The 12,900-nt window shown below is 48.4% G+C and overlaps 3 protein-coding genes across 3 annotated transcripts; all 3 read left to right on the forward strand.

The window, feature by feature from the left end:
* Window positions 1–3,447: 3,447 nt before the first annotated feature.
* On the forward strand, window positions 3,448–3,978 carry N7487_011968 (uncharacterized protein; the record flags this gene model as incomplete). Its single annotated transcript, XM_056879698.1, has 1 exon — window positions 3,448–3,978. One exon carries the CDS (start codon window positions 3,448–3,450, stop codon window positions 3,976–3,978), a length of 531 nt encoding a protein of 176 aa, XP_056725017.1.
* A 1,498-nt stretch (window positions 3,979–5,476) lies between these two features.
* On the forward strand, window positions 5,477–6,633 carry N7487_011969 (uncharacterized protein; the record flags this gene model as incomplete). The annotated part of the gene is made up of 2 exons (XM_056879699.1): window positions 5,477–5,828; window positions 5,930–6,633. The coding sequence occupies 2 exons, from the start codon at window positions 5,477–5,479 to the stop codon at window positions 6,631–6,633; spliced, it is 1,056 nt and encodes a 351-aa protein (XP_056725018.1).
* Window positions 6,634–7,267: 634 nt separating this feature from the next.
* On the forward strand, window positions 7,268–10,586 carry N7487_011970 (mannose-ethanolamine phosphotransferase GPI13; the record flags this gene model as incomplete). The annotated part of the gene is made up of 2 exons (XM_056879700.1): window positions 7,268–7,485; window positions 7,589–10,586. 2 exons carry the CDS (start codon window positions 7,268–7,270, stop codon window positions 10,584–10,586), a joined length of 3,216 nt encoding a protein of 1,071 aa, XP_056725019.1.
* Window positions 10,587–12,900: the final 2,314 nt, after the last annotated feature.

Raw genomic sequence — 12,900 nt, forward strand, 5'->3', positions numbered from 1 at the left:
TAAATGAAGTAAATGAAGCAAATGAAGTAAATGAAGCTTTCCAATAATGCTCGGCAACAGCTTATCTTGATTATTGAAGGTTTTCTGGAGGTCCGATCGGGCCCACTAGGCCCCTCCCACTTTAGTCCTAACCACAAAGTAAGGTACACTCTATACAACATAGGTATACACCTACCTAGGTAGTATACCCTATCTTGGGATATTATCCTACAGGGCTAGATCTCGAGTGGTGATATTCTTTAAACATCTCATAACATCCGGTTGGACCCGGAAACATTCTTGACAGGAAGAGCCAAGGGCCGCCTTTCTAACTGTGGATTACCTGCGCATTACCTGCCATTCCAGGATGGGCAAGGCGTCTCTCGTTGGCTTACTTTCTCTGCCTAGTCAGGAACTCAATGGGAGGGGGGGTATTTGTTTCGCTCTTCTGTTTGAAATTTTTATTTTTATTTTCTTTCTTTTCTTTCTTTTCTTTCTTTTCTTTCTTTTCTTTCTTTTCTTTCTTTTCTTTTCTTTTTTTCGTTATGTCCTGTCTGTTTTTCAACCCTGTGGCCGTGCGCAGGTAGTATTGGTATTGGGTTCCAATCCCTTGATTCTAACTCTCAATAGATCAATGATCACGGCAAACGCCAACTGCGAGCTATGCAATAGTCTCTCGCGCAACCATCGATAGAAGTACGCTTCGGGCCCTGAGGGGTCCCAGATCCAGAAGAATTATCTGCGAAAAAAATGGTTCTCGACTGAGTAGACTTCCGTAGACTCGGCCAGCCCCTTGCTTTAGCCCATCGTCACACTGACCCTTGGATGAATCTGTGGGTAAAGGGTGATATGCAGCCCGTTAAATGACCAGACCCAAATACTCATTGTCCGGGTCAGAAACCAATAGAAACCTAGGGTAGAGAAAAGAAAGAAGAAAAAAAAAGCGGTCAGTATCTAGCATGTGTTAGTAAACATTTGCCGTCAACGATGGAGTGTCCAGTCATCGCGGTGTAATCCCATCCAGCGAGATTGGAAAAAGGCCGAGACATTGACTGGAAAAGGGAGAGTCTGACAAGGATACTCGCCTTTGGATCCTTGCACAGGGGTTGCACAGGTCAAGTGTCAAGCCATCACTCGCAGAAACCTTCCCCGGATCTGATCGCTGAGGGGAATTGCCTGCCTTGCGTCCAACGCCAGTAGGCTTAGGCACACTTAATGGTCCCGAGCGCGATGCCCGCTGGCTTGCAGAGAAACTATAAGGCATTGGCCGTGTTACCAGGTCCCGGGTATGGGTTGTTACTTTTCCTGCGATGATCGTTCTTTCTCCGGGTTTGTGAGGTGTCGAATGTGTGTTGGCGGCCCCTGACCGCATTATAAAAGGTGCAAAATCTGTCCACTACGATGTACGCCAAGATGGCGTAGGATATGTCAGTCGGTGCAATGGGCAAATTTTGATAGCGGCGTAGTGTTAGTTGTGTTCTTGCTCTCGAGTGTCGGGTCTTGGCGGTGTGAATCGAAGGCCGCAGTTGCCTTTCATTATAGAGCATCATAATCCCTACTAAACGGTTAATATAAGACCTCCGGCTTTTTACTGATGGGAGATTTCGATCATCTGGACGAAGTAACTGCCACGGTTAGCTTCAATTGATATCCCCTAAGTCCGACATATATTTCCATTTGATGTCTGTCATGTGTCAGCACCCTAGTCAAAGGCCCACACATAAGAACTTGGAGTACAGACTAAATTATATTTTGCAAATCAGCACACAGTATTTACTGAGAAATATTAGAAGGGTGTACTAAATACTCAAACTCAGAAACCGCGGGCTGTCGCCCCGGGGTCATGCTCAGCACTCATGATATATAATGAAGGAACAACTCTTCTAACTAGTACCATCTTACCAGTGACTAATACAGCAAACCCAAAAGACTACACACCATGTACTTGGGTGTAACTGAGCACTTTATTTGTGCCCTTATGCTGTGTGTCCTCGGTGTGGCGACAAAATGCATGCAAGAAGGATACATGCAATTCACGCGATTGATACATCCAACATGTGGCAGACGGTAACTAGCTATAATGACCTTGCATGTCAGGTATCTGAGGACGGAGTGATTCCTCTGGCTTTTGTTGCTGGTTTATAGCCATAGGCGACTTTTTTGAATGTCGCGTATTCGATTGTGATATATATATTCAGCATGCGATCACTTTTTGCATGCCCCCTAAGCAGACATCCGAGTTTGACATATTACTTTATTTTGAAATAATCCAATAGGAATGAGCTTGGATATTAATGATGCTAGTCATTTCAGGTTTGAAGATAACCAATAAAAAAAAAGAGTATAACATATTAAGTCATGGTCGATTTTTGGTGCTTCAATGTTGTTTATGCACCTCACGTATGTTTCAACAACGGTCAACTTCACTCATTTATATGATACAACAACTCAACTATTTTAAGGTCAACAATTTGTTCCCTACATTTTTTTGTTCATTTCCCAACACATGGTTGCTATTTACTTGTACTAGCAGTTGTGTTCGGCTGACGCGTACTAGGGCTTTGTTTATATGTCTCGAAGATCAGGTGCATGAGATCCAATCTTCCTCTACAGATTTTTGAAACATTCATTTCCTGCAGTTTTGCACGAGTACCGGCCTCGAGAGAGCACCAACCATGCTACTATGTACACAATTAGGTTTCGTTTATGTGCACCGTAAATCGAAATCTGAGTGGTTCATGCTTGTGTGACCAGAATAAGTGCCGGTGATGACTCCTTATATTTATGAAACATAACTTGAAGATCATGATGTAAATATATATTAGTTACCCCGGATATACAACATACTACGGAGTACCTTCATAAGATTTACGCGAGTTATGAGCGTGGGCCTCAGGGGAACCAAAATAAACAGGCATAGTTCGGTGGAGCCGCCTAACGAATGAGAGGGCGTAAATTGCCTCTAGAGGGCCCGTTCTCCAGGCACTGAACGGCTGTGATTGGCTGACCCCTGTGGCCAAGAGGCCCCGAGCAACACCCAAGGAACAGCGCTAATCTACGAATAGCTTAGCTCTACACTAACAATAGCAAAGCGTTCTAGGCTTACCCTTCTCCTCTTCTCCCCTTCCTCCCTTTTCTGTTTTCCCTTCATTCTCGCCCATCTCCTCCATTCTTTTCCTTTGCAGGTGCCAGCTTCACTCTTTCAGCGGCTCACCTTGTCCATTCTTTCTTTTAACTTACTCACTCTCGTTTTCATATCTTCGCCTTTTTTTCACGCCACGATCCCGTGACCGATAAATTGCACGCACATTCCATTGTGCTTCACTGTTTACTTCCCCGGATTGATTCCGTAACCTTGGAATCCGAACTCGACGATCACATACATATCTGTCGATCTCTGATTATACACTTCTCAAACTCGGCATCGAAAGACCAACCGTCGACAACCGAGAATCAACAACCAACAAGATGAATAACCTATTCCCCCGCATCGTGGCTCGCGATGACAGCGACAGCGGACTCTCCAACGCCATGGTCGACCTTCTCATCGCCCTCCTGGTTCTTGTCCTGGTCTCCCTTGCTCTGGTCGGTGGGCTGCTCATCCTCCGCCGCAAGCGTCAGTCTCGGAACCAAAACTTGCTCCCAGTCCATAATGGAGAGTCCCCCAACCGACGCCGCCTAACCATTTCCACGAATAAAGCCGACTCTGTGCTTGTCTACGATGAGAAACGCAGCCTCATGGAGAACTCCGACAGCCCTCCACCCAGCCCTGTGCCTGAGATCCGCATTACATTCCCCGAGGAAGAAGATGCCAGTGGCAAGCGTACCTCTGGCCGTATGGTCGTTGTCCGCATTAGTGACGCCGGCAGCATCGGTTTGGAGCCCTGTCACGAGGAGCTTCCACCCTACCAAAGCACCGACACCGGTCGCTTCCAGTCCCTTGACATTGAGCGGATGGGTGGATTGAAGGAGAAAGAGCAGACGAAGACATACCATTAAAGGCGTGTTATCAAAGTAACTCGCCCAATTGAACCGACCGCGTATACCGCCCGCATAGCGCTCAATTTCCTTTGAACCTTCGACGACTTCTCAAAACATGACGAGTACCCTGGCAACCATCTTTTATTCGATTCTACCTCTTACATACCCTTCCTTCCCCGATTTGGCCTACGTGGCTTGCACATATGCCCTTCAGTTTCTGTTTTTGTCTCACCAAGGCACATTGTCGGAACGCCCGGTTTCTGGACAGACTCATGGGTACCCCACACTGCTTGGATTCCGAGATCCATCAAAGCTGGATCGTTCATAGCGAGGGCCTGCCGATTTTTATTTTTTCTCCACTTGCTTTCTGGCGTTTTCTTTCTTAAGTCTGGTTCCCCATGTCTCTTTCGTCCCTGCTACGTTCCTAGGGTCCGATATACATGTGACAGTATTCCTGCTTTTGACTTTCTCTTCTTCTTCCCCCTTTATGGGGTCCTATTTTTATGTTTTAGGGACCCCTCTATTTTACTTCATTTCTCATGTGCCTTTTTTTACCCGGTACTCGGCAGCTGGATAATGTATGTACTTAGTCCTCCTATGTTTCGCCGTACTTAGGCAAATCTGAAATCTACATTTTCGAGGAAGTGTGTGGGGTGATGTACTTGATTTTCACAGCCACTTCTTGGCTTTCCCTTTTTGTCTTAGTGCTCCGGCCTTGCCGCCCCTGAACCCTGAACCATTTATGGATCTATATCGGGCGCTCACTGAGCGTGACATAATCACATCAACATTCCTAGGTAGTTATCGAGTGTCGTGACCTGAGATATACCCAGAGAGAGAGAGCACCGACGCGACTTGACTGACAAGGATTTTATGCGAGTTGCAGTTGGGAAGGCTGGATCCACGGGCTCTAAGCAGGACTAGTTGCTAATCATAGTTATGTGCAAACTGCAGCTAATATGACCAATATGATATGCAAGGAGAGAGAAGAAAAATAAGTATATAATAATGATGATTATTATGACGAGTGGTAAAAATGCACCGGAATGTTGTTTCTAAAGAAGTTCTAACTTAAAGTAGAGACTTTAGGGACTGGAAAGCCGGTGGCATTGTGGAATATAAAGTGGATTATGTGATTGCTCAATATTTGGAGTAGTTAGTATAGTTTGATTCTCATATTAGGGCTTCTCAGCTCACCTTAACAAACCATTGAACAGGATAAGGGATGTACACATCTATACTATGCCTGGCAGGTCTTGGCTTCCTGATCCGTTTAGTGCTCACCTCTCGGCGCTTTTCCAACCTTAGAACTTTCCCAGGTTGCCCACCTGGGCAGCCCTGGAGCCTTTGAGCCCTCCAGGGCTGATGTGCTCATGTATTATATAAGCACTTAGGTACCCACAAATTGCCAAATTGAGGGATGCCTAGGTGAATCATCCTAAAGCCAAACTTACTAGTGACATTTCCAAGGTTGGTATAAGGCAACACTCAACTGATCCTTCATTAATTGATCGCCATGATCGCCATCGGAATGGAAGGATCTGCCAACAAGGTGGCAATCGGCATCATCCTACATCCCACAGACGGCAGCACACCCCAGGTCCTCGCGAATGTTCGACACACCTACAATGCCCCACCTGGTGAGGGCTTCCTACCTAAGGATACGGCACGTCATCACCGGGCATGGGTTGTCAAGATGGTGAAGGCAGCTCTTCAAGAGGCATCCTTGTCACCGCAAGATGTGGACTGCATATGCTTCACCAAAGGCCCTGGGATGGGTGCCCCGCTGCAGAGCATAGCTATTGCGGCGCGGATGATGAGTCTGCTTTGGGACAAGCCATTGGTTGCAGTGAATCATTGTGTTGGACGTACGTCTTTAATCCACCCCAAAAAGTATCGCATATCTTACTAGAATATTTGTGATGTCTTTGGATGTACGGAGTGACTTATACAATTTGGCGATTTCTAGATATCGAAATGGGCCGTCTGATTACCGGCGCTGAGAATCCCGTCGTCTTGTATGTCTCTGGCGGCAATACGCAGGTCATTGCGTATAGTGATAAGCGCTACCGTATCTTCGGCGAGACACTGGATATCGCCGTTGGAAACTGCCTGGATCGGTTTGCACGCACGCTACATATTCCTAACGATCCGTTCCCCGGGTACAATATTGAGCAGCTCGCAAAGAAAGGGAGTCGGCTTGTTGATCTCCCATATGTAGTCAAGGGTATGGACTGTTCGTTCTCTGGAATCTTGGCTACGATTGATGCGCTAGCTGTGTCTCTTGGGTTGAATAAAGCAGAGCAGGCTGATCATCAGAATCCCGGTGATCAACCTACTCGGGCTGATCTCTGCTTCTCCTTACAGGAGACCGTGTATGCGATACTGGTTGAGATCACCGAGCGCGCAATGGCGCACGTTGGTTCTAAGCAGGTGCTTATTGTCGGTGGCGTGGGGTCTAATGAGCGACTACAGGAGATGATGGGGATCATGGCGCGGGATCGGGGCGGCTCTGTCTTTGCGACAGATGAGCGATATTGCATTGATAACGGAATCATGATTGCTCAGGCGGGTATGATGGCGTATAAAACGGGCTTCTGCACCCCACTGAAGGAATCTACCTGCACCCAACGATTCCGGACAGACGAGGTATTTGTGGGTTGGCGAGACTGAAGAGACCTAGGTACTGTTTCGCATCCAAAACAAAACATAAGGCTCAGAGCTTAGAGATGAACACAAAGCAACGATGGCCGCTATTTTTCTCAAATACTGCGGCCTTTCCTTTCCATATTATCATGAGACTTTCAATTCAATAACACACGTATGAGCATTGAGGAAAATCGTAAAGATTATAAGGAGGAACTCCTGCGACGTATCCGCAGTCGGCCAATGAGAAACGCCGATGCCGAGTTCCCCAACCCGTGGGTTCCGCGACTGTCACGAATTATTTTCTTTTTCTCAAACAGCTTTCCCCCTAATTGGGCTCTGTACACATTGCTCCCTCGAATAATGTGCATGTTATAGCTTCTTGATATATAGGGAAGCCGTTCGACAGAGCACAGAAAGGGGTACAGACCTCCGCAATCTCCGCCGCTCCCCCCGCCTATACTTTTTCTCCGACTTCGATGGATCGCGCTTGAACCGGTTAAATCGGCTCAGTTGTCCTTGCTCTCGGCTTCCCTGCCCCTGAAAAACACACCGTGTTCATCGTCCGCAGTTCCTTTGGTGACCCTTCGGCCTCTAGCTGCCAGATCCGCGATCTGGCGCACCAGCTACTCGACCTGAGACTATACAACAGACCTTGGAAATGGTAGTCACACCACCTGCAGGGACTATGGGGACTATTTCAAACCCTAGCGGTCCTAAAAGCGGTCTTCCAGCTGCCACCCCTCGCAGCTCCGATCAATCGGCCAGTGCCCAGTCCAAGCGAAAGCAAGCTGGTTTGTTGGATAAGAAAGCGCAGGAGCTTGAGGATGAGTTCAAGACCAAGCATTTTGGTGTGATGGGAGTTTTGGCGTGGATATTGTGAGTGATTTCTTCTCAAGCCTAGCAGAGCTCAAGGTTCACGGCCCGCTGCCGGCTTGAGGCGTTGAAAAATAAATTTGAACTGACGCCGGATAAATGACAGACTCTTGCATGTCGCCGGTATTTATCTGTTCACAAAAGGATTTCTTCTGACGCGAATGGTTCTCGAGAACAAATCATCATGCGACGTACTACCTTTCGAAGACATTTTGGCCCAACCACACACTACAGCTCTGGGGAGTAAACAGCAGAAAGGCTGCTGGCACGAGAAAACCTTTGACAAGGCCGTTGTCATCATAATTGACGCCCTCCGCTATGACTTCACTGTGCCATTCACCTCGAAGGGCGAGAGTGACACAGTCCACCTCTTCCACAACAACATCCCTGTCCTTTACGAGACCGCAGTGGAAAACCCCGCCAACGCTTTCCTCCTGCCATTTATCGCGGATCCCCCGACAACTACTCTGAACCGTCTGAAGGGTCTGACTACCGGAACCCTGCCCACCTTCCTGGAAGCAGGCTCCAACTTCGCCGGAACCGCCATCGATGAGGACAATCTTGTCGCACAGTTGCATAGCGCCGGGAAGAACCTGGTTCACCTCGGCGATGATACCTGGCAATCGTTGTTCCCGGGTTACTTTGATACCAATCTCACGCATGCATATGACTCGTTCAACGTCTGGGACTTGCACACCGTCGACAATGGCGTCAATGAGCATCTCTTCCCGCTCCTCCGACCGGAGAACAGCAAGAAATGGGATGTTATCTTTGGTCATTATCTTGGCGTAGATCATGCAGGTCATAGATATGGTCCTAACCATGCTGCCATGGCATCCAAACTTCAGGAAATGGACCGTGTCATTCGCGACATCATTGCTGCGCTCGACGATAAGACCCTTCTGGTCGTCATGGGAGACCATGGGATGGACATCAAGGGCGACCACGGTGGCGAGTCTGATGACGAGGTTGAGGCCGCGTTGTGGATGTACTCTAAGCGTGGCATCTTCGGACGCACAAGCAAGGATACGCTTCTCCCGCCTCAATTCGCGCGCGACAGATTCGTTCCTCAGATCGACCTCGTTCCGACTCTGTCTTTGCTCCTTGGAATGCCTATCCCGTTCAATAACCTAGGCTCGCCCATCGAAGAGGTCTTCTCTGGCCCACGTGGGAACAATTGGGCAAACCTAGCGACTGTCAACCGGTTGACTGCAGCCCAGGTCAAGAGATATCAGCACCAATATGCTCTTGCTAGAGGGGCTGGTGATGATGAAGAATTGGATTTGCTTTGGACTGCTGCGGAAGAGGAGTGGAAGTCTGCTTCTAAGGGCTTCTCGTCCAAGTCGACCGCTGCTCGCGCTAGCAATGAACTCTACCGAAAGTACCAGCGTCACACTCTTGATATTTGCCGTGGATTGTGGGCTCGATTCGATGTGCCAAGTATGATCCAAGGTGTTGTGATTCTCTTTACTAGTATTGTATTGTTGATCATCTACGCCCGAGGCTTGAAGACAGACCGAACGCAACTCACGTCTCGTCTGCTTCAATTCGCAAGTGTGGGTGCTGGTGTTGGTGCCGTGGCCGGTTCGGTATTGGGGTTGACTGGTTTGTCCGAGATTTCTATAGTCGATGGAGCTGTGCTACTGGCTGCTGCTGGAAGCATCCTTGGAGCCACGCCGGCTCTCATGAAGAAGCCTGCGAACCTGAACCTTCCTCTTCCGAACGGTATGTGGGGATGGCTTGCGCTTTTCTTTACCGTTTCTCAGTCTATTGGATTTGCCTCGAACTCATACACAATCTGGGAAGACGAAATTCTTCTGTTCTTCCTCACTACATTCGGCGTGTGCGCGGGTATCTCGTCCATGCGGCAGAAGCAGACCACGGACCGGGTCTTGGGTGTATACCACTCTATTCTCTTCGTGATCCTGGGTCGAATCGCGTCTTTCTCGCGCCTCTGCCGTGAAGAACAGATGCCCTTCTGCCGCTCCACATACTATGCTTCATCGACTTCCTCCACCTCCGCCCCCTGGCAACTTGCCATTCCTTTCCTGGTCACGCTCTTCCTGCCTAGCGTTGTACGGTCCTTCTATGCCGGCTCCAAGTCCTATGAAGGCGCCGCATCACTATGGATCGGATCTGCCTTCCGCTTCGGTCTCTTCGTCACCTCCCTATTCTGGATCCTCGAAGGTGCGGATGACGGCGAGTGGCTACCCGTAAGCAAGGAAACGCTCAAGTTCATCCGGGTCTTCCTAGCCCAGTTCGTTCTCGCCCTCTCGTTCGCAGCAGGCACAGCAGCATTCTTCTACTCCAAGCCCTGCGTCAGCATCAACGTGAGCAAACCCACCGAAGATCCCAACAGCCCGCCTGCCCCTATAGTCGCCGGCCAGCAACAAGGCCCACGAACAACAGTCACAATCCTCGGCTTCGGTAACGTCTACGGAACCCACTTCTGCTTCCTACTCATCAACTTCGCCCTCGCCATCATCCTCATGCAGAAGCCAATGGGCCAAGGCGCCATCGCCCTCCTCCTCTGGCAAATCCTCTCTCTCCTCGAAATCCTCGACACAAACAACCTAACATTATCAAACTCCTCCATCGGCCCCGTCATCCTCGGCGTCCTGGGTTCTTTCTACTACTTCAAAACAGGCCACCAGGCCACCCTCTCCAGCATCCAGTGGGAAACAGCCTTCATCCCCCTCACATCAATCCAATACCCCTGGTCCCCACTACTCGTCATCCTCAATACCTTCGGCGCACAGATCCTAGCCGCCATCGCTGTCCCCCTCACAGTCCTCTGGAAACGCCCCCTCCAGACCCACGATCGTGTTCCAGCTTCAAACCCAAACAAGAACCCAGCCACACGCATCCTCTCCGATGTCGTACAGGCCGCTGGAACACATATCCTCTACCTGGCGACCATTAATCTCGCCACAACGATGTGGGCCGGCCATCTCCGTCGCCATCTCATGCTTTACCGCATCTTCAGCCCTCGTTTCATGATGGGCTCGGCGGTACTAGCTGTTATCGATGTTGTCTTGATGGTCGTTGCCGTCGGCGGTGTGCGCTGGAGTACTCTCAGTGTTGGTGAGATCTTTGGTTGGTGATGATGATTTGAAAAATAATTATGGGCTGGGGAATATAAGTTCTAGTCTCAGTTGGACTCAGAACTTGTATCCTTGGATATGTGCATTTCTGTCCCCGGATCTTTCTTTTCGTGGTACAATCACTACTACCTTCTTTTCCCTACGGCTACGGCCTTGTACACAACAACACCCATGCATCTTTCCCTTTCTCTGCATCGCCTGGCTCTCGCACTTGTACATGTGCTCTACATCACTTTTCCCTCTTTTCTTTTTCCTATTTCTTTTTGGTTCGACTATCTGTGGAGGTAGTTAGATACTTATTATAATCGTGGCTACGGTCTATTAAATAAAAAAAAACTACATATAAAAGCTATCAGATATCCACTTTAGATACCCGTTCACGGATGACATCGTAGGATTTAATTTGAAAACTGGGATAAATAATGGTTATCTTTGGTATACTAGCTTGACGAAGCTTTGATATTAGAGTTAGTCTTATCCTTCAGGATTTTTCAGAGTAGAGTGCTTTGCTAGCACGAGAGTGTCCCGGCAGATCGCAAATGACCTTTCACTTCTAGACATAAGAATGGACACCGAGAGGGAAATTCAGGAAATGGAAATTTCCATCATGATATCAAATCAAAGCAACAAAAACAACGATGCCCGCAGGGACTATGAGTACAGATACATGTTAAAAGCAGAAGACAATCCAAAACAAAACCAACAGCACCAAAATATCCCTCATGGTAACATCTGCTCCCAGGCTAGTTCCAGGGCAAACGGATATTATGTATATGATCGGCCGGTTGTGACGGCCTGCGTTTAGGGAAGGGTGAAGAGGGATCCACCATCCCGGCCGATTCCATGATGTTGGTGAGTAGGGTGAAGAGAATCGCCAGCTTGGCCGGTTCCGGGGTAGATGGTTAGAACAAGATGATCATATCAAAACACAAGCTCCTCATTTCATCTTCTTCTCCCCTTCATGGCATCTTTCGCGTGGGACACGACCTCGGCATCTATAAGCTCCGCTGTGCAGCTTCCGACATTGTATTCAGCTAGAAAGTCGTGTGGGCCGGTCATAGAAGAGCCAACTGGTAATGTGAATTTCCTCATCAAGATCAAAAGAAGGACCGAGAGTAGAGCTTGGGGACCTGGTAATCTGCCTGTGGCTCGACAGACGTGCCGTTGTCACGAGATGAGAGAGCCGAAGTTATGGGAGGGATTGACAAGGTGATGGGGCGAGTTCTGTCACATAGAAAATCAACTCCCTCGAGCCATTTGACTGGCTGAGAAATAACTGGAGGAAAAGGGTCTCCCCCTTGACCATAAAGTCAAGGCTAACACATCAAATGCTTCGTGGAGGTTTACATTACGCAAATGACGAGATTTATCATCGCTATATTCGACGTAGAATCGGAGAATAGCGCGGTGTTTCCTTTCTCGGGAGTCGGAAATTGGTGTATTTAGCTCTGATGCCACTGTGGGTTGAGATGTCGCCCTGGGTCAAGCTTTGCATCCTCAAGTCTTTCAATCCCTTTTCTGATTCATTCCATGAAATTCCTTTGATGTGATCGAGGGAGGGTACGACGTCTCTGTATCGGTTTGGACATTTTGCGTAACTTATCGTACTAGAGGTCCAAGTTGGGAACATCCCTGTATTTGGTCCGACAACACTGGCGGGGTTTGGAAATGAGGCAGGCGAACCGAACCGATCGCTGAGGGCAGGTATCCGTAACCTTTTGCCGGAGTTGGGCCGAGATAATCGGTGATACATAGCTTTGTCCGGACAATTAGGACCTTAAGATATGATATGTGAGGTTAAGGTCGGATTTCGGAAATTTGCCTGGACTTTTCTTCTTCGTAGAGATCGCCCAGAAGAAATGGGAACAGACACATCTCAAATCGGTTCAAATGGGACACGCATAAGAAAAAGAACAAGGGAAACAAGTGCTATAGTTTGGGTTTGTTGATCCTCTCGTTTTCATGCTCGTTGCTTCAACATTGCTGCTGCTATGACGATTTAGGCTCTAGCCATTGTTGTGCGGAGTCTGGCGCTGACTATATCTAGGTCAGCATCAAATAATGCAGTCATATATTTCTGGGACATCTCGAATAGACATACGGCGACTCCCTGTCAACTTTTTCGCAAAAGTCTTCCAGAGAGATAGACCAGGGAATGTAGTATGAAAGGCCGTGGAGACGAAGAGGAGAAAAGAGGAAGATGGTGACACGAAGGGGGATAAGAAGTGGAAAAAGAAGTGGAAAAAGAAGTGGAAGGAGAAGTGGAAGGAGGGAAGGAGGGAAGGAGCGAGAGAGATGGGAGGAAAGCACCGAG

This window comes from Penicillium crustosum, assembly GCF_028827405.1.
Source record: "Penicillium crustosum strain IBT 35664 chromosome Unknown utg000005l_segment0_segment0, whole genome shotgun sequence".
Classification (NCBI taxonomy): domain Eukaryota; kingdom Fungi; phylum Ascomycota; class Eurotiomycetes; order Eurotiales; family Aspergillaceae; genus Penicillium; species Penicillium crustosum.